The sequence below is a fragment of the Cibotium barometz genome, chromosome 59, assembly GCF_041138505.1.
Source record: "Cibotium barometz isolate CiBa-2024 chromosome 59, ASM4113850v1, whole genome shotgun sequence".
Classification (NCBI taxonomy): Eukaryota; Viridiplantae; Streptophyta; class Polypodiopsida; order Cyatheales; family Cibotiaceae; genus Cibotium; species Cibotium barometz.
Genome location: NC_141104.1, coordinates 34,968,749 through 34,990,820, shown reverse-complemented (window position 1 = coordinate 34,990,820; position 22,072 = coordinate 34,968,749). Strand labels below are relative to the sequence as shown.

Genomic DNA, 22,072 nt, shown 5'->3' with positions numbered 1-22,072 from the left:
CGTAAATGTCTGGACATGCGTCCTGGATTAGAGCGAAAATGTGCCAGTTGCTCCTAGACCTCCTGCTGCTGGTGTCGAGACCGGATGGTCGCGATCTCTCTGTGGTGTAGCCGTGGTGTCTGGTAGCTAGCTAGTCTGGGTTGTCACCTAGCTCGAATCTCCTCCGCTCGTTGAGATGTCACTCCCAATGTGTGTGGCTGGGCTACTGGTGCCAATCTCTGGAAGAAGTCAGTCAACTGGGACTGTCTTCCTCCGCTATGATGTGCGGGTGTCTGAAGTAAGATCTCCCTGTGTCTCTGTAGTGCTAGTAGTAGTTTGCCTAGCTGTCTCTGGTCCGATCTCTCCCAGATCTGTCTAAGTGATGTGGTCCCTCTGAAAACCTCAGGATAGCATGCCCTGATCTCCTGCAAAGCACCACATTGGCAAACAAAATGCTCCTCTGTCTCTACCCCCGTCTGGCATAATCTGCAAATGCGCTCTGCTGGAGAGATGCGTGCTGCTCTCCCAGTCTCGATCTCTAGTTGGTGTGATGAGACCCTTAGTCGCCCAATGGCTACTCTGGCTCCATGTGATAAGTGGACCTCCAAGTATCGTGGTCGCTGGATGAAGCTGTCTGTGGAGGTGCTCAAGAAGTGGTCTCTGTAGTAGAGCATCTTCGTCGGGAGTTGCTGACTGGGAGATAGCCAAGTCTCCTATATGTGGCCCTGCCAAATGTCATGTCTCATGACTCTATTCCTCTCTGTCTGAGAGAGGTGTCTGTGTGGTGCAGCTAGGTCATACTGTAAGGGTGGTGATCTGTCAATATCAATCCTGTGTGATGATATCCACTGTACCACCTGGGAGTACCATGACCAGGTATGTCCCTCCTCAGCAAGCTGTCTGGATGCCTCAAAAGCAGCCCGAGATACCCGATTTAGTGGGAGCTCCCGCATCCTGTGTATAAAAGATATAGTCTGGAACATGGCCTCTACTAACATAGGTGGTACAGCAAACTCCGCTCGAAGGATATCATGTGGTACTGAAGGTTTGCTGCGGATCATCCGTGAGAGCATCAAAATCTGAGGGCGCTCTATCTGTGTCCATGAGGATGTAGCCAAACCTGGTGCCCATACTGCTGCTGCATACATCAATGCTGGTGAAACTAGTGTATCAAATAGCCACCCCTTAGTACGGGGCTCTTGGAAGTGTGCCTGGTGACAGTGGCGTTCCAAAATTGCTGCTGCGTACCCTCGTGTCACTCTGTCTCTGGCTGCCTGTGCCATAGAGAATCTCCCTGATGAGCTGGTAAATGTGACCCCAAGGTATACATATGAGCCCACCACCTCTACCTGTCGCCGGGCTAGTGTAAGGATAGTCTGGCATCTGACTGCTGCTGATGTATGAAAGACCATAACCTTGGTTTTCCCAAGGTTCACCGTGAGTCCTCGCTCCGCACAGAAAGTATCTAGGGCCTGTAGATGCCTTTGTAGCCCTGTCCGAGTATCCGACACAAGAATGATATCATGAGCATATAATAGAATGTGTACAGTCGTACCTGAGATGTCAATCCCAGAGCCTCCTCCATGTAATGTGTAGTCTGCTACCTCGTCGATGTATAAGCCAAAGAGTGTCGGGGAGAGAGGGCAGCCTTGCTTCACACCAATGGTGCTGGCAATCATATCTCATAGCCCCCCTGGGCATCTAACTTGTCCAAACACTTGCTCATATAATCTGTAAATCCCCCACATCATGTCGGGGGGTATGCCCAGTGTCTGTAAGCGGTGGAAGAGGCGCTCTCTCGGGACTGTGTCGAAGGCTTTGCGGAAGTCCACAAAACAACAATAGAGTCTCTGTCTCCGTGCCCGAGTTTGGTCAATCAGGCATCTCAGGGTGAAAATGTGATCAATCGTAGAGAAGGCTCACCGAAAACCTGCCTGACCAGGGGCACGAAGCCCCTCCCTCTCAGCGTGTGTGCTCAATTCTGCCTCCAAGATAGCCCCATAGAGTTTGGCCAAGGTATGACCAATCATGATAGTCCTGTAATTACCGGGGTCCAACATGTCCCCAGCTTTGTGGATCGGTACAATGGTGTGCATCGTGACTTAGCCGGGAAACCTTCTACCAGAGCCCTGTTAAAGAGGTAAGCAATAAAAGGAGAGAGTGTGTCAGCTGCATAAATGAAATGCTCACCTTGTAAGCTGGTGTGATCCTCAGCTTTCCCATGTTGGAATCTATGTATAGCTTGAGATACCATATTGGTAGTAAAGAAAACCGATGAGGTCGGTGGAGTCTCGGTGGGGCGAGGGATGAGTGGCTGGTATGGAACATCATAAAGCCCTTCTGCATAACTCTGCCAACGTTGAGGATCAGTAATCGGGGTGGGGGGGCGTGGCTCTGTGAGTCGTCGCCAAGCAGTGGTTGCATCTTTGCTCATGAGCATGTGGTAGATGTCCCAGTATTGAAGACCTCTAGGGTCTATGAGACCGTAAGTAATACAGTGGTACCATGGATATACTATCCCGGGATCTCAAAGAATCCATCCTTGTAGAGTCTCAAGAAGTGATCTCTGTAGAACTCACACTTCTTACCAATCTTTGATGGAGACAAGGTGGTTCCAAACGTAGTGAACTATACGTTTCGTAAACGTGCTGCAAAGATTCCAAACGTAGTGAATGTTGACCCCAGTATATATGTATACAAAATTTATAGTTTACTTAAAAACTTTTGAAATATGAAGTTTGAAGATTCATCAATGAACATTAAAGCACTTACTAATACTATACAAACTTTATATTTCAAAATTCAAGCACAATGCGAATAAAATTTCAGCCTATGTGTAGGGGTCCGGGGAGGTGCAACAGAGAGAGCCTTGTGGGGGGGGGGAGAGAGAGAGACTTGTTGGAGAGAGAGAGACAGACTTGCGGGAGAGAGAGAGAGACAGACTTGCGGGAGAGAAAGAAAGAAAGAAAGTCATATTAACGTCCATGGAATGCCTTGAAGGCATATGGGACCAAAAACCGGTACCTCACAGTCATTACAATCCACTTCGGGGTGCACTTAGGCACAAGCAAAAGATTAATGAAAACCCTAGGATGATAAACAACTATATGTGATACAAAAAATGCAGATGGCACATTAGAGAGAGAGAGAGAGAGAGAGAGAGAGAGTTGCGGGAGAGAGAGAGAAAGAAAGAAAGAAAGAAAACTATATTAACGCCCTTTAGAGGCCACATCTGACCTATAGGACTATTCAGATACATCCATGTGATTACATTCCACTTCGGGGGCAACAAAATGAAAATAGAGATAAAACTAAAAATAGTTCAAATTCCCTACATGACCGTAGGAGAATCCTAGATAACATGAAGGATTTCTCTAGCAGCTACTCTTCATTACTACCATGTTTGGTTGTCCTGAAATCTGCAATAACAGCTCTACCTCTACTCTTCATTAGAGAGAGAGAGAGAGAGAGAGAGAGAGAGAGAGAGAGAGAGAGAGTGACTCTGAGTGACTTGGGCAATGAGCGTAGCACGACCAGCCCACGAGCGCCCGCCACCGAAGAGAGAGAGAGAGAGAGAGAGAGAGAGCCGCACGCACATAAGAAACAGGGAAAAAAAAACTTGATGTTGACGTGCGTGGGTTTTTTTAACCTACATTAATCAAAATCCCAAGGACCCACGTTCACTAACGTTTCCAAACGTTAGTGAACGTTTCAATCATTCCGAACGTTTGGATTAGATCCAAACGGCGTTTGAATGCAACCTTGGATGGAGACACCCATGTCTGGTGTATGTGCAGCGCGAGAGATCAAGGTAGGGGGAATCCAGGCTGTACTGAAACGGGGCGAGACAGTCCATCTGTATGCCATGTGCATGAAACCACTCGACTACCTCATAGTACCATGCATGTGTTGGTAATGGTGGTGGTCATGTTGTTGAGGAGGAGGGCAGTCCAGCTCGTCTCAATCGCTCCCCGCAGTATAATTGGATAGAGGACTCTAGGCTAGTCGTGGGAGGCGATCTCTGTCAAGCGTGAGCGTGAGAGAGAGAGAGAGAGAGAAATGAAATGAAATGAAATGTTATATTAACGTCTTCAAAAGGCCATAATGACCTATGAGACCAAAAGTTACATCATGGTGGATCTGATACAATGTCTGGATAAAAAAACCCAGAAAATGAAAAATAAAGATGATACTACCGGCACCTAGAAAATGAAACTGGAACTGGAATATAGCGAGGGGGGGGGGGTACGCTATGGAGGTGAGAGAGAGAGAGAGAGAGAGAGAGAGAGAGAGAGAGAGAGAGAGATTTTATTAACGTCTTCCAAAAGACCGAACTCGGTCTATGAGACAAATCAGTGTATCTGTGTGGGGTATCCTCTGTCATCCCAACAAAATGAAAAAGTATTGAACTAAAAAGCTGAATCTGGGTGTGCAATAAGTACAATGAGTGGGGGAGGCGATGGAGCTCTACTACTAGGAGAATGCAAAGCTATATGCATGGAGTATACAATCATGATATGCAACCTAGCTAGCTCCATCCTGTACCATACTGGAGGTATAAAATGGTATACATCAATGAAGGGGGTGTCCACAGCTCCTTGAAGAACATGCCTGGGTCTACTCTGAAGCGAGGCAGTCGCTCCGCACCCTCTCTGTGAAACTGAGCTCTGATCTTTGTCATCTCTCTGTGGTATAGGCGTGGTGTCCGAAAGCCAGGTGTCCTCTGTCTCCTGCGGGCTCTGAGTGTCTCTGCTCTCTGGAGAGTAATTCCCTGCTGTGTAGGGGCTGGGAGTGGGGTGGATCTCTGAAAAAATGTAGTAATTTGTGTTTGGACTCTGTCGTCCCCCCTCTAGAGCTGTCTGAGCCTGTAATGATGTCTCTCTGTGACGCTGTATGTCTAGAATGAATCTCCCCAGTATGCGTTGGTCTGCTGCCTCAAAGATCTGGCGTTGGGAATGTGGCTCTCTGAATAAAATGGGATCTCTCTCTTTGATGGCTGTATATGCTCTGCATACATAATGCTCCTCACTCTCCACCTCCTCTCTGCACAATCTGCATACCCTCTCCTCTCGGGGGATCCGTGCTGCTCTACCAGTCTCGATCTCCAATCGATGTGATGAGACTCTAAGCTGACCAATAGCTACTCGGGAGCCGTGTGGTAAAAAGCCCTCCATGTATCTAGGCCTCTCTATAAATCCATCATCAGTGATACTCATGAAGTGATCTCTGTAGTATAGCATCTTCAGTGGAAGAGGCTGTGTAGGCGATATCCATGTCTCTCGTGTATAGAGCTGCCATAGATCCTGTCTCAATACTCTGTTCCTCTCACTATGAGAAAGACGGATATGTGGTGCATCCCTGTCATATAGGAATGGTGGTAGATGATCCATGTCTAGGCCATGCTGTGAGAACCAATGTGTGACCTGTGCATACCATGATCCTCTGTCTCCTGCCTCAGCCAGCTGTCTAGATGCCTCAAAAGCTCTGTATGACAATCTGTCCTGTGGCATCTCTCTGATTCTGTCTAGTAGGCATATAGTCTGGAATATGGCCTCTGCCATCATAGGAGGCGCAACAAACTCTGCTCGGATAATGTCATGAGGTACTAACAGTTTGCTGCGTATCATGCGTGCCATCATGAGGGCCTGTGGTCTCTCTCTATCTGTGTCCACCAATGGGTAGCAAGGCTTGGCGCCCATACCGCTGCTCTATACATCAGTGCCGGTGTGACTAATGTGTCAAATAGTCACCCCTTCGTCCGGGGCTCCTGAAAATGCGCCTGGTGGCACTGTCTCTCTAGCATAGCCAATGCTGCATATCCCCGTGTCAATCTAGCTCTCGCTGTTGAACCAATGGTGAAGCGTGTGGTTGCTGCAGAGAAGGTAACCCCTAGGTACACGTATGATGTCACCACCTCCACCTGGCGTCCTATGCGAGAGTGAATGTCAGCTGACTCCTGCCCTGTCTCGATGTATGAAAGACCATAACCTTGGTTTTCCCAAGGTTCACAGTAAGACCCCTCTGTGTGCAGAAATCATCGAGTGCATGTAGATGCTGTAGTAGACCTCCTGAAGACTCACACACTAATACAATATCATCAGCATAAAGCATAATATGTACTGAGGTACGTGCTAGATCAACTCCATCTCCGCCTCCTCGTGTAATGAAGTCAGCCACCTCATCAATGTATAACTCAAATAGCGTGGGGGAAAGTGGGCATCCTTGCTTCACACCAAGGGTGCTAGCAATAGTCTCGGACATACCTCCTGGGCATCTGACTCGCCCAAAAACCTGCTCATATAATGCATAGATGCCCCATGTCATATATTCTGGTATGCCAAGAGACTGTAGGCGCTGAAAGAGCCTCTCTCGTGGTACTGTGTCAAATGCCTTGCGGAAATCCACAAAGCAATAATAGAGCTTTCTCTTCCTCACTCTGGGCTGATCAATCATACATCTCAAAGTGAATACATGGTCAATGGTAGAGAAAGCTCTCCTGAAGCCTGCCTGCCCTGATGAGTGTAAACCTGCTCGCTCAGTATATAACCTAAGCTCTTGCTCCAACACTGCACCATAGAGTTTGGCCAACACGTGGCCAACCATAACCGTCCTGTAGTTGCTCGGATCGAGCATATCCCCTGTTTTGTGGATCGGCACAATGGTGTGCATCGTACTTAATTTATGTAAAGGTTTGGGGATTCTAATGTGTATACTTTTGGAAAATAATTTATTCAAATGCTCCATCCTCATGTTGTTGCTTTTGGTGATGGATGTGCTCTATTTTATAAGGTCCAGGAGTAGCTATGCTATGTGTGGTAGGTACCTAGACACTCGTTAGTTCCTAGTTTAGACATTGGTTGGTGGCCAAAAATAGATGGCAAGGAGATATCTTATGTAGACTTGGCACTCTGCTAAGTAGGATGTATGCTTAATATGGTCCCGATAAGATGATATGGTCTATTAGTCATTTTGGACCGTGCCATGGGTTTGGTCGGCCCTGGCGTGTGGTCCTCCTGTATGCTGACTCCCATTGGAATCCCTCTACTCGAGGTAGCCCTCTCTCTGGGCTCTGATGTGTCTCTGTTAGAAGTATGATGTCTTTCCTCACCATAACATGCTCCAGTCGTCCAGGCTGCACCCATAGTGAACCATTACAGTTCCATACTGCCATGTGTATCTCTGTCAGTGGCCTGGTCTGTGTCCCATAGGCCCCAAACCGCTAATCCATGGGCCGGCCATCAATGATGACCCGACCATCTCGATAGAAGGCCTTCTTGCCTTCTCTCCTCGCGTGTAAGACTCGTGGCATGCTAGCTCTCCTATGCTCTAGCTGCATCCTTGTGAGATCATCATCCAAGAAAATAGGAGCTCCCTCTAAGCCTCGTAGTATGACCCTCTTCCTCATGAAGGTGACCCTCTCCGTCTCTCTTGCAAACTGTAGGATGAGGGCTCGCTTGCGTGTTGAGTCTTTCCCGGCTCTCCATGCTTTGGTAAAGGGGAGAGGGTCCTCTTCCTTGTAGCCTAGCTTCATGCATAGAAGCTGTCCATCTTTCTCGGGAGTGGAGTTGGGTGTCTCAGCTATACCTGTGACTCGAATGTTGAGGCGGCGGGCATGCCTCGTCTTCTCCTCCTCAATGGTGGTGTGAATGATTTGATGTTCTTCCCTTTGAGTCTCCTCCCTCGCTTCTTTACGGATGTTCTTCTTCACCACCTCAACCCATCCTAACTGCTTGGCTTCGAGTTTTCCCTCCATGTCCTTTGTGATCTCCTTGGAGATCTCTTCTTTGATGGCCGTGAGAGTGTTGTCATTGATCTCCCCTTCTTCCTTCTCGGTGTTCTTGACGGCTACCAGTTCCACTTTCAATGCACTCACCTCCTCCTTGAGTGCTATGTTCTCTTGTTCAAGGTCCGTGACCCGTGCTTCGAGGGCCATGATGTGCCGGTGTAGTTTGTTCTCCACCTCATTGAGGTTGGAATCGGATGTCTTCTTGTTCTCCTTGATTAGTGCCTTCATTGCCGTCTCGAGGGCCTCCAGTTTCTCTTGGAGACTCGGGGCCATTCCTCGAGATTACTCTGCAGCCCAGGGAGGAGAGAGAGAGAGAGAGAGAGAGTTATGTTGCTGCCTTGGGGGCATGAGGAAGGGTGGTTGGGAAAAGCCAGGCACAGGGGCTACCGGACAGGCAGACCGGCCAGCATAGCGCCAGCAGGGCAGCGAGGCGGAGGGGCTACTAGGCGGTAGTAGCGAACAACGGGTGGTGAACAGAGAGACGGAAAGAGAGAGATGGCGGGGTGTGCTGGGCACAACGGGCGAGGCGAAACAGGGGGTGATGGACAGCGGGCGCACAGTGTGAGCGGAGGGGCTAGCGGGCAGCAATAGCGAACAGCGGGCGGCAGAGAGAGAGAGAGAGAGAGAGAGAGAGAGAGAGAGAGAGAGATACATGTATGGAAGACCTCTAGGGTCTATGAGACAGTAAGTAATACAATGGTACCATGGATATACAAAGCCATGGAAGAACTGAAAGGAAGGCGTCAAGCTCATAGAATGGATCGTTCTCTCTCGTTAAGAACTCTGGGGCGTGGACCGGAGTGTGGGTATGGGTGGTGAGCTTTGAAGTTGGAGTTGAGGCAGTGGCATGGGCGGTGGACTTTGATGCGGATGTGTGTACCGCAAAGAAATCTGTGATGGCTCTCTCAGATGTGTTCTGTTAGGGATGGGCTCATCTCTCAGCATGCTTCCTCAACACTACATCCCTGTGTCGTCGAACAGCTAAAATATAATGGGCCGCATCCTCTACTGCACCTGTGGTGCATACTCTGCATGTACTCTCCTCTTGTGGGATATTCTGGACTTTGCCAGCCTCTATTATGAGGCGTGGGAGGATACCCTGAGCTGGCCAATCGCGATACGCATAGCATGTGACCTGTGTATTCGTATGTCTCCCAGAATCCATCCTCGGAGAGTCTCAAGAAGTGATCTGTGAAGAACTCACACTTTTTACCAATCTTTAACAGCAACACCCATGTTTGAAGAATGTATAGTCTGAGTGGATCTAACTGGATGATCCGGTAAATCTCATTGCTTGAGAGGTCGAGGTAGGGGGAATGTAGGTCATTTGTCATAAGAAATGTTTTGAGGTTTTGAAGGTTTTCTTCCAAAAGGTTTTGTCCCTCACTAAAAAAACTGAAGGTTTCAAAAAGTGCAATGTCATCAATGTATAGACCGAAGAGTGTAGGTTAGAGTGGGCAAACGCACTTAACCCCATTAGTGCTACATATATCTCTGGAGAGTCCACCGGGTGCACGTACTCGGCCCATTACTGCCTCATATACTGCCATCACACCCCATATTATATTATGTGAGAACTGGAGGTCCTGCATGTGTCCTATCCAATCGGATCGGGGGGGGGGGGGGGGGGGGGGGGGGGGGGGGGCTTTGGTGGGGTGGAGGCAACCGGAGTCAAACTAGAGTCAAATGCTTTGTGGAAATCCACAAATCAGCAATACACACGTGTCTTTCGTGAGAGAGGGAGAGAGAGAGAGAGAGGGATCTTATTAACGTCTACTAATGACCCAATGGGGGTGTGAGACCAAAAAGTTTTACAAAGGTTCCATGTGTAAACTGAAGATCATAAACATGCATATAAAAAAAATTGCCAAAGAAAAACTAGAACCGGGTACTACATGGGTCCTACTTGTACCATGAGAAGGTCGGGTACGACCAACGGTGCTCATCCTATGTCATCCTTATCTATGACGATATACACGGAGGCAATGTCCACTACATGGGGTGAAGCAGCTCTATGGCGCTGGAGGAGCTCGCACATGTGAAGCTAGTGGGGAAGAGGGTCCATGTCTTCCAGGACGGGGACGTTTGGCTCTGTGCTTGATCTCAGATAACTCCACGTATGTGGTGCCCAGGGGTCTGGGTTTCAGGGGCGGTGGTGTCCCACCTATGGCAATCCTCTCGAGTGGCGATGGGGCTGAGAATCTGCTACATTCCCTTGAGGAGGTCTGAGAAAGTCAGTGATGAATGGCTGAGTGGTATCCTCCTAGGCTTAGTGTCTTGTTTGTAGCCTCAGTAAGGCCTCTCAGTGCTGATACAAGTCTAGCAAATAAAGGCCCATTCATCTCTGTTTGTAGCCGCAGTAAGGCCTCTCAGTGCTGATACAAGTCTAGCAAATAAAGGCCCATTCATCTCTGGTGTATGTAGTGTACCACCTGCTTGAGGGGGCCAAACCCCTCTCTCTGGAGAGACCAAAACCTCCCATGAATCTCAAAAGAGAAAGAAAGAAAGTTCTGTTAACGTCTACAAAAGACCAATGGGTCTATGAGACCAAAATTGTTACAATGTGTCCATGAAGTGACAGAATCCTGATAAAAATCCAATTAGAGCTGAGAGAAAAAACAAGTCTTGTAAGTGCATGTGGTACAATCATACAGTGTGAGGGGATCAAAGTGGGTCCTTGACATCTTTGATTTTATGGAGGCTCTCCACTGTTAGACATCATCCCCTTCTTGCTGGCTTCTTGTTTGGTGTCCTATTTTAGCCTTTAAGGCTGACCATGTTAGCTTGAGGGGCTGGTCATCCCTCACATATGTTTTCCCATATTATTCCCCATTTTATGGAGTCTTGAGCTTTTTTCCCTAGTCATGGAGGACCTTTTTCCCTAGTCAACGGCCTTCATATGGGCATATATATAGCTGGCTTGCTTCCCTCATCTTCACTGCTTGCTTAGCATTGTTTGCTGCAGTCCCTCACATACGAGGGTTTCTCCCTTCTTACTCGGGACATGTATTCCTTTTGATGATGATATTGAGAGCAGGTTTTCACTTGTGTTTCCTCTCCATCTCTCTCTCTCACTCTCTCTCATGTGTTTCCACTTTCCCTTCTTCCACTGCACATTCTATCATGGAATCAGAGTGGCGGTGATCTACAGTGTTGGATGTTCCCTCCTCTCCCTCCTGGCTGTGTTTTTCTGTAGATGGACAGATCTGCGTTTTTTTCTCTCAGGTTGTTGCTGGTCGCCTGGTTTCATCTCGGCTCTTCTTCTCAGCAGCCCGTGGTCTTTCTTCATGAGTTTGACCTCTGAGAACCCCTTTCACACCTATTTCCAGGGTAGCAGCACCTAGTGTGCTTCGTTTTTCTACAGGTGGTTTCTACAAGCAGTTTTTCAGCGTTTTCTTCAGCCTATAGTGCTGGCCGCCTATTCTGTGCGGGACAGCAGCAGCCTATATGCTGCGTTTTTTCTCCTACGGGTTTTCTGATGCCGATTTGCTGATTGGAGGCTTGGGTGTAACTATTTCTTATGTGTTTCCAAAATTTGCCCTTTCTACTGCCCCGAATACCTCTGCGTTTTCAGATTTGCAGCCATGGTTGCTGCATTTTTTTGGACTGATTTCTGCTAGTAGCTCTACCTTCACTTGGGCTTCATTCGTTGGACCCGAAGGTACCTTCTCTTCAGCGTTTTTCCTCATAGAAGGTGTGGACACTGGCTGGCCTGAATTTTCAGGTTTGTAGCCCTTGTTTCGCTGCGTTTTCTTCTCCAGTGGACACAAATCACTTGCAGAGGGGGTGTTTTGTTTGGATTTTGGCTTTGGAGGAAATTTGGTACTTGAGGAGGATACTGAATTTCTGATTTCAGTTAGTGTTTTGCTGATTTTGGAGCATCTATACCTGTGTTTTGTTCCTGGCCTACACGGTTTCCCGGTTTCTTCATGTGCCTTGCCTTCTGTTGGCGGTGGAGTGCTGTTTTTTGTTGGACAGCAGTGTTTTGGCTGCGTTTTACTTCCCACAAGAGTTTTCTACACTCAGAGGGGACCCATCTCTAGCTACTTCACTTGAGGATCAGTTTCGGGAGCTGTTTTGTATCTGTGGAGACCTTCTTCTGTGACAGGAGTTTATAGATTTTGGAGGAGAGCAGTGATCTTTTCAGAGATCCTGAGCAGAGTTTATTTTGTCCGAGCCTGTGTTCTTTGCAGTGTTTGCAGAACAAGGAGAGTGTTTTGCCTTTGAGGTGTGATTCTTTTCAAATGGATGACTTGTTTGTTGCTGATTCTTAGGATCTTGTTATCGTTGCACTTTATATTCTTGCTTCCCTTCCTCATTGTGAGGAGTCTACCTTTGCCTCTCTTTGTGATGCTTCTAGGATGCCCCTCCCCCTGCCAGTTCTGCAGATTTGTTGTTTTGGAGGATGGAATTTTGGACCCAGTGGGATGCTTTGGATTTGTGGTTGCTAACCGTGCCTGGGGCACAGTGGTACTTCGAGAGTTTCTTGGATTTGGATCAGAATCAAGTTGGGCTTGTACCAGTCCGATAACATCAGTTTTCAGAGGGGGATGTGGAGTCCTTTCATCTAGCGATGCCCACCTTAGTGGAGTGTGCTTATGTATAGCATTGGGCAACTCATGGTACGGAGTTTGAGCAGATGGACCCCATCTTTTCTACAGAGTCTTTACATCTTGCGATGCTGACCTTTTCAGAGGATGCTTTTGTACAGTATTTGGCTACTCTTGGTACAGAGTTGGAGCAGATTGACTCTTTTCCATATTATTTCCCATTTTATGGAGTCTTGGGCTTTTTTCCCTAGTCGCGGAGGACGTTTTTCCCTAGTCGGCTGCCTTCATATGGGCATATATATAGCTGGCTTGCCTCCCTCATTCTTCATTGCTTGCTTAGCATTGTTTGCAGTCCCTCACATACGAGGTTTTCTCCCCTCTTGCTTGGGACATGTATTCCTTTTGATGATGATATTGAGAGCAGGTTCTCACTTTTGTTTCCTCTCCATCTCTCTCTCTCACTCTCTCTCTCTCCTGTGTTTCCACTTTCCCTTCTTCCGTTGCACATTCTATCATCCACTATGGAGGGGCACTCTTGTATCTCTGGTGGATCTATGATTGTATGGAGGCTCTCCATTGTGGTGAGGGGAACTCTTGCATCTCAAAAGGATCTGAAGTTGTTGGGTGGAGCATCTCCTTGGACCACTGGGTCTCGAGTGCTGCACTTGGATCTCTTTATCTAGGAGGAGGTGGGGTGGCACCTGTTGCATATGCATTGTCAGTGCACGCTTCTTGGTCTATTGAGTAGGGGCATCTGGGTCAAAAGTGAGAAAGGAAAGGAAAGATATATTAACGTCTACAAGAGGCCAAAGTGGCCTATGAGACAAAAGTACCAATACATCCAAAACTCAAGGAAACTAAATTTCCTGAGTAGAAAATGAAAAGCATTAACTGAAAAACAACTAGCTATAACATGTGGCCAAAGAGGAACTAGTGGCCTAATACAACTTCCAGAAAAAGGCATATCTGATAAAAGTGTGGAACTGGAAAAATGGTAGGCTATGGGAAGCAGTTGAGATAGACTCATCCCATAATGTCTCGCATAGGTTGATCCAACATAGATAGGCTGAAGTGCCGAGGTCGTGCCGCAAGATGTCGTGCCAATATCGCTTGTATCCTTTGATAATGTCTCGGCTGGGATCGTGGTCAGGCGGGTTGTGGACACCGTGCTCTACATAGCTCTCTAACTATGTCCAGGCTGACTCCTCGAGGTGGCTGTGGGCCCAGTTGACTCGTGGTCAACGGTGCGCGGGGTCGTTGCTGCTTTGAAGAAGTCGGTAAGGGTGCGCTGGCTTGCGTCTTAGACATATCTCCCTTGTTTGGAGCGTAGGATGTGGTCTCCGTGTCTGTGCAGCTTGAGGAGAAAAAGCCCAAGGCAACGCTGGTTTGAGTAGTCCATCACTCTGGACAATGACCCAAATCCATCTCGGAAGAGGCAGTGAAAGCGCCCCCAAATCTCGTAGTACACTGGGCACCGACATATGTAGTGCTCCTCATCTGTGTGGATGACTCTAGCGCGAGTCTAGAGTATCTGTTCCTGGAGAGGCTCCATAGCCTATGTATGAAAGTGACTGTCTGGAAGAGGGCCTCGGCTACGATTGGTGGGGTTCCCATCTCTGCCCGGACTATCTCATGTGGTACTGATGATTTACTCTTGATCATGCGGGAGATCATCATCACTAGTGGTCTCTCCATCTGCTCCCACCAATCACAAAACTCCCCTCCACTTGAGGCTGGCTGCTCTGTTGTAGATCCACTCCTCCATCTATGATAGAGACTCGGCCCCCAGATGGGAGCGTTGTACAAAAGGGCTGGTTTAACCAATGTGTCAAAAAACCAGAGCTTCTTCCGAGGCTCATGAAACTGGATGTGTGCACGCTGGCTCTCCAGGGCTCCGAGTGCAGCATATCCTCTAGTCAATTTGTCCTCCACCGCCCTCTCGTAAAGTGCGGTCCAGCAAAAGTGACCCCTAGGTAGACATATCTCTTGACCTCTGTACTGTCTCCCCACCATAGGTGAACTGAGGCAACCGGTCGGCCCACTGCTGAGAGGTTAAACACCATTACCTTGGTCTTCCCAAGGTTCATTGTAAGGTCCCTATCCTAGCAGAAGGTCTGTAATGCATGCAGGTGTCTCTGCAGCCCCTCTGGTGTAGCTGAGATAAGTACAATGCCGTCGGCATAGAGCAACAGAGGGATCAACACTCCTCCCAAGCCAACTCCAGGTCCTCCTAGTCTATCAATGTAGTCGGAGATCTCATCAATGTATAGCCCAAAGAGTGTGGGTGATAGCGGGCAACCCTGCTTCACCCCAATAGTGCTGGTGATCTCCTCTGACATCCCTCCCGGAGCCTAGACCCGGCCTCTGACTGACTCATACAATGCTAAGACTCCCCATCTCATCTTATCGGGCACCCCCATGTCCTGCAGCCTTTGCATCAGCCTCCCTCGTGGTACTGTGCCAAAGGCCTTGCGGAAATCCACAAAGCAACAATATACTCTCCTCCCATGAGCTCTGCCCTCCTCGATGATGGCCCGAAGCGTGAAGATGTGATCCAGGATAGAGTATCCCCTCTTGAACCTCGCCTGTCCATGTGCCCGATGCTGATGTGTCTGCCCATTTGCTCAACTCATGCTCTAGTACCGATCCATAGAGCTTGGCTAGCACGTGGCCAACCATGATGGTCCTATAGTTACTCGGAACCGTAGGATCACCCGCTTTTAGGATCGGTACTATAGTATTTTCTGACCAACTGGCGGGGAAACCTTCGCAAACCTTCGCAAAGGGCCCGATTGAACAGGTGGGCTAAGAGTGGCGCAAGCACATCCCTCGCATGCGAAAGGTGCTCTGCCACTAATCCATCATGATCCTGGGCTCGACCATTCTGCAACCTGTCAATGGCGTCGCGGATCATGCCGACTAGGAAGAAGGTGGAGGAGGTTAGTCGGCTCTTTGGTGGTCAGGGGAGAGGTGGCTGTCCGGGTATCTGGTAGAGCGAGGTAGCATAAGCATGCCATGTCTCCGGTGAAGTAATAGGTGTCTGGGCTCTGGGTGTCTGGAAAACTTGCCACGCCTCCTTGCTGTCTTGTCCCAAGAAAAGATGGTACAACTCATGCTCCAACTTCGCCAGGTAGGCTTGCTTCTTCCTTCGCACGAGGCGGCGAAAGGTCACGCGCCTGGCAATGTGTACAGATCCCCTGTGCTTCCTCTTGGATGAGGCGGCCACGGGTTTCCTGGCATTCATCATCATACCAGCCTTTCTGTGGGACATTCTTGATTGGAGCTGTGATGAATGGCTGAGTGTGAGGGAAGTACATGGCAGCTGACGTGTGGAGTGTCGAGGCGAACTGTGTCGTGAAGTCCTCCAGCGGTACATGTCCTGCAGAGCACTGTACAAGTGGTTGCCGTAGCCAGATGCCGTCTCTCTGGTGAAGTGGTATCGGGGGTGTCTCTGGGGGCTGCTTGGTGGTGGCATTGGATCAAAGCGGCATGCAATGCTGAAGGAAAGGTATGCATGATCAGCAGCAGCCAGCTACAATGATGGGGTGAGGTGAGACTGTAAAAGACTGTATGTCCGGTATGAGAGATAATGGTCCCAGCACTATACTCACACCGGGTCTGTCTGTCATGGAGCACGCTCTTGGCCGCCTGCTGTGTGCATGCTTATGTGAAAAGCATGTGAAGGCTCCTGAACCTGGCCATCGAGCGAGGCCATGAGTATAGCCAATCCGTGTGCTCCTCCTAGCTCTAGCAGATGATCTCCATAATCTGAATCCTCCATGTCCTGGGAAGTCCTGTCAAGTCCCAACTCCTCTGGTGCTAGATCTCTGTACATGGGCTCATCACTCTCAAAAAAGGGCACCAAATGCTGTTTCGTACGTACGTTGAAGTCACCTGCCAACAGTACATCTCCAATGTTAGAATAGTGCATGACATCCTATAAAGTGGGAGGTATGGTGACTTGCCCTCTGCATGGGTGGCGTAGGTGGAGCCTTTGGGCATGAAGTAGCATATGGCAACATAAATATCACGTGGCCGATCAGATTGTATGCGGATCCACATGAAAAAGGCCTCCTCATCTCTCCTCATGACCTGCACGACATGCTGTAGCTCCTCCTTGTAAAGGACAGCAACCCCTCCAGATCCTCTAGTACCTCCACGTGACCTTGCCTGAGGGCGGCAAGTGGAATCCCACCTGTAGCCTCTGACCTTTGGTAAGCGGGTGCCCTGGTGTGTCTCCGTATAAAGTACAATGTCTCTGCCTCTGAAAGTCTCCTACATCCCCACATCTGTCCTCATCGCCCCATTGCAGTTCCACACTGCAAATCTCAGGTGTGTCTCATAGGCTGCGCCCCGTCATGGGCGCCTCTCTGTGATGATCACATGACCATCCGGTAAACCGCCCACTTGCCTGCCTTGCGGGCCTCTAGAATCTGTAGCATACATTTCCTCCGATGTGCTACTTGGGCTGGTGTGAGATCGTCCTCAAGGTAGATTTTGTCTACCTTGAGTGCTCTCCTCTTGGAGAGAAACCCTCACCGTGTCTCTAGGTCCACGAACTTGAGGATAAGTGGCCGCTCCTTGGCAATGTCTTTCCCTACTCTTCATTCACCGACAATAATAGAGGTGTCGGCCACTCCCATACGCCCGCAAATGCCCTTGGCATTCTCTAATGGGCTATCCTTCTCCTTCCATCCCACCACTTGCACGTGAGGTGCGCGGATCTTCCTCTTCCTCTCCTCCTCCATGGCCGCATTGATGAACTCCTTGCTCGTCGGTGGCTTGCACCTCCTCTTGGGCCTTCTTGGCCACCACCACCCATGTTTTGATCTCCTTTGCTACATGTGTTTTGATGTCTTCAAGGTCCTTAGTGACGTGTGCAGGCATGACCTTTTTGATTTCTCCTTCCTCCCCCTCAAGGAGCTCGATCTCCTTCTTGTAAGTGACCACTTCGTCCCGCAACTCCGCAATGACCTTGTTGCACTCATGCAAGCACTCTTCAATATCTGCTTTCCACGAGGCAAAATGCGCTCGCATCTCCTCATAAACTTCGTCTTTCCGCTCCGCCAAGCTTGGTGCACATCGTTGCCATGGCGTCTTCTGTGGTCTTTTGGGCCCCCTTGAGGTTGTTTTCGTGGTGGGTCTTTTAGATGTCCCGCAACACCTCTATTGCTTTCTTTTGCTTGCTGTCCGGTGCCGCTTCGAGGTAGGTCCATACGACGGAGTACTTCCCGCCATGCTCACCACGTGTACGGCCATCCAGGGTTGTTCCGTGAGTCTTCCCCTTGGGTGATGCTCCTGCCATGGTAACCCTTGGACTGAAGGGCTCTCCTGCTGTTCAGACTATGTTGCTGCCTTGCGGGCCTGATCTAAGGGCAGGTGGGATATGGGAGGCGGAAGGGCCCAGCGCACAGAGGCAGGAAAGAGCAAAGAGTAGACGGAGCGAAGTGGGTAGTGCGAAGAGCAGTGTGAAGCGAAGTGGGGCAGGGCGAAAAGAGAGAACATGGCGAAGAGCAGTGTGGAGCTAAGTGGGCAGCGCGAAGAGAGAAGATGGCCACCTGCGCGAGGCGCGATCAGCAGTGGGGCTAAGGGTCACGCCATGGCGCAGAGAGAGAGAGAGAGAGAGAGAGAGAGAGAGAGAGAGAGAGAGATTAAGATTAAGCGTCTACTAAGTACTCAATGGGCCTATAAGACCAAAGTGATACAATAATGTCCATGGCATATCTCATCATGGAACGGAAAATAAAATAGAAACAAAACAAAGCTATCTCACTAGGGTGATACAAAACTGTCCATGGAATCTCATCATGGAATACTAGGAACATGGAACACGAGGAGCATCATCCCCCAATAGATGGTATACCACTCTCTAAAATGTCAAGCTTGGGGCTAATGAGTATGGCCGATAGATCTCCCACAGCTACGTCATGTGGAAAGGTAGCTCAATGGCGGTGGAGCATGTCCTGGATCTGGAGAATATGAGGGGATTGTGGCCGACATCCAGGGGGCGCGGGCGATGGGCACGTTGAAATGCAAAGGCCTAGTCCGAGGTAACTCCTCTCAGGCAAGGTGGGTCCAGAGCAACGCGAGATGGGTCCACAAGATCCACTATATGGGTGGCCTCCACCTCCTAGGTCCAAAAGAAGCTAGTGAGGGAGGGGTCGGGGTGGTTGAGGCCGATGCTCTCTAAAGAAAGTGTCCTTGTGTCTATGGAGCTCAAGCAAGAAGAGCCCTAGGCACTGCTGCTCTGGGAAGTCCATGATCTTGGAGAGAGAGAGAGAGAGAGAGAGAGAGAGAGAGAGAGATAAAATGTCTACTAAAGATGAAGCTAGGAGGTGGGCTGTCTAGTCCCTTGTCCTTTACCGATCCCTGGACCCATTATGCTCAGGTGCATACAAAGGCTTATGGTTCTTGGCGAACTTAACACCCGAGGCCAAAACTCGCCATGAATGTAGGAGCTGCTATAAGTCGCTTTATATAGAGACCTTCTTTCAAGGATCAGAAGGCCCCCACGACTCAAGCAGTTGGATGGGGGTGGGTGTCCTTCTCGTGGGTCTGGAAGAAGCTGGGGTGATGATTGGCTGATGGGTGAGGGTCGGGGTGGTTGGGGCCGAAGCTCTCTCAAGAAAGTGTCCTTGTGTCTGCGGAGCTCGAGCAGGAAGAGCCATAGGCAAGGCTGGTTGGGGAAGTTGATGATCTTGGAGAGTGGGCCAAATCCCTCATGGAACAGACAGTGAAATCTCCCGCATATCTCATAGTATACTAGGCAACAACATATGTAATGCTCCTCTGTCTCAACCTCTGTGTGGCATAATCGGCAGATCTTCTTCCCTGAGTCTCTGTATGAGTAGTTTCTCCTAAAGCTTGCCTGGCCTGTGGCTCTTTGCCCCTGTCTCTCTGCCAAAAGGTTGATCTCAGCCTTCAAAACTGCCCCATAGATCTTGGCCATCATCTGGCCTATCATAATGGTCGTGTAGTTGGTGAGATCAGTGGGGTCTCTTGCATTATGGATGGTCTTCACATAAAGCCCTGTTGAAGAGTTTTGCAAGAAAGGGGGCTAGGATTTTGTGAGTGGAGATGGGGTTCAGGGGTGGGTGGCCAGGATGTGCAAGAGATGGTGAAGCTGAAGTATGTGTAGTCAGCCCCAATAGGTGGTAGTGGGATGCATAAGTGTTGGTGTGTGGCATAAGATCAGGAGACCCCATCAAGTAGTCTCACAGTAGTTCCACCTTCTTGGACCAACTTTTGGCTATTATGGCGAAGGCATCAGCATGGAATGCCTTGGTTCCTTCAATCGCAGCCATGTGTTTGTCCTTGAAGACTCTGATTTCCTCCATCTCCTTCTCATATAGAGCCTTGAGACGTCCAATTTCATTGTCATGATGCTCCTGTACTGAAAGAATCTTTCACGCTAGCTAAGGCACCCAAATGTGGGTCACCACTGGGCTTCTCCATAGTAACAAGGCCATTGATGGCATCCCCATCTGTTTATAGTAACAAGGCCATTGAGGTTTTCACTCCATTTGTTGGGCCTGGTCACTCTGTTATTAGTGCTGTTACTGTTGTTGGAGGGTGGAGTCACCGTCAGGGTGGATTAAAGGGGAAATTAAACAATTGCCATCAAAACCCTTTTTTTTCTGTGATTTTTGTCTCTGTGATTCGCAGCTCAAGAAAAGAGAGGTTATTAACGCGTTGAGGGGGCTGAAGTGGCTTATGAGACCGATGTCATACAATATGTGAGTACTGTGGTGGAAGATGCATAGGGCATCCCCTACAATGTAAACAAAACATAAGGAAAAATAGGTGGAAATTGTGAAGTGTGCCAAGAAGATAGTGATGGACAATCAAGACACGGTAGAGAGGGAAGATCTCGTCCGGTGACGAACATGAGGGCATCCAAACTCATGGATCGCCTTAAGATAAAAAATGGTCGTCTGACCCTGAGGTGGAATGTGTCTGGGTGTGGTGTCACATAGAGGGTGGTCTCATGACATGGTACCTACAAAATTTGCCATGCTTGAGGCTGCTGATCATCTCGTAGGGAAAATCCTGGCGTGGTGGAGATCTAGGAAGCAAGGGGTTATCGGTGCAATGCTTCTTTTGAAGCGCCTATGGTGTGGAGGAAGTCAGAACAGTCCATATGTGATATTAGGTCTTCGCAACTACGTGGACCATAGAGTACCACCACCTTGCCTCTGTTAACTGTTGAACGAAACGCTTCACAGTAGCTTACAGACCCAACATGAACTTCTTCCATTGTCTTTCCTCTGCCTGTGTGAGGTGAATGACCAGTTTTTGAAGGTGATTGGCAAGCCGCAAGATGCACCACAGTCTCTTTCCTCCTGGCATATGTTTGTGAACGCTTCATTGAAGGCCTAGTTTGTCCTAGACCTTACTGTGCAGACTGTACCCATCATGCATTCAGCATGTGTGGGTCTCCATCCAGCCCTTACCTCCTGCATGCTCAATTCTTTTTAAGTAGATATTTATATTTTCACAAATAAAAGACTGTTCCTAATGCACCTTACCTTGGTCACTACATTCCATACATGTGCAGGATATACTATGCCCAACGTTTTCAACCACTGTGATGCATTAACACGACTGAAAATGACACCATCTTCGTACATATCAAGATTCTCTTCATTTGAAACATTTGAGTTTTGATACTGATGATTCTATTGATTTTGTTGATCTGCAGGCTCAAGAGGCGGGCTCATATTTTTGTAGATGGTTTTCCTTTTGCTTGCACAAGCATGCCCATAAAGGGCTTAAGCATTTTTATGGCTTCTCACGACTTCTCCTGATTATCTCGCTGGGAGCTGATCAATAATGCAGTGGCATGGCAGATCTGGAGGGCATGGTGTTGAGAACTTTAGGAGAGGCCATGAGCACCGTGGGCAAATCGAGGCCTCAGCAACATCACCTCAGGAGAGGTCATAGAGCGCTCTCTGGACTGATCTTGTCCATATTCTTTGCTGCCATTGAGGGCAACTCCCAGGCTATGGAGGAACGGTTGTATGCTTTTCTTTGCACTTGGAAGTGTCCTTTCTTGACCAAAGCAGGGTGCCATCATTCGGCATTCCCGTCCCCTAGTGTGCCTAGTCCTGCTGCCCCCTTGGATGTAGTCTCCCTGCAAGAGTAGCCAGCCATGTTGCAGGAAACAGCAGCACCGCCACACATCAAGCTCTCTTCTTACAGCCAATTCATCTCTGAAAGGTTGTAATCGGTGTAATCTTTTTTACTAATAGAAGGGTTAATGTTTTTGGGAAAGAAAAGGATGAGAGAGCTATTTTGTGAGGTACAAACAAGCTTTGATTGTTGGGTGTTTTAGGTTTGAAAGTAGATCTCACACTCTTTTTTTGTTTAATTGGAGGGTCATAATTTCTTAAATCTATGAATGCATTAGTATGTCCATCATGTCCTCACTCTGTTATGCTCCTTTGCTAAGAAAGTGAATTTAGAGCACAAGCGACAAGTTTTTCACACTAGGCTGACCAAGCCAAAAAGTTGTACGACCAATATTACTATTCTTAAGCAAGTACGTACATAAAGTCCTTAGAGTTTTCCTATTTTACACTAAACTCAAGATAAGTCTGCTTTATATGTCCTTGTGTCATCTTACAAAAGATAAGTACATGTTCGAACGAGTAAGATGACAAAGTTTCTTATGGTTATGTCAAGAGAGTGAAGTCATGTTACCTTATGGATGAGAGAGAGAGAGAGAGAGAGAGAGAGAGAGAGATCTGTTGGGTTA

At 48.6% G+C, this 22,072-nt stretch overlaps 1 protein-coding gene across 5 annotated transcripts in view; it reads left to right on the top strand.

The window, feature by feature from the left end:
* Positions 1 to 21,593, top strand: part of LOC147605756 (uncharacterized) — an 80,782-nt gene extending 59,189 nt beyond the window's left edge. For all 5 annotated transcript variants that reach the window (XR_015265158.1, XM_086793367.1, XM_086793369.1 and 2 more), the window contains exon 19: positions 21,017 to 21,593. Coding sequence is in view for 2 of the 5 variants with exons in the window: in XM_086793367.1 (XP_086649493.1) it covers positions 21,017 to 21,122 (106 nt within the window). In the remaining 3 variants the exon portion in view is untranslated. The remainder of the gene's footprint in view (positions 1 to 21,016) is intronic.
* Positions 21,594 to 22,072: the final 479 nt, after the last annotated feature.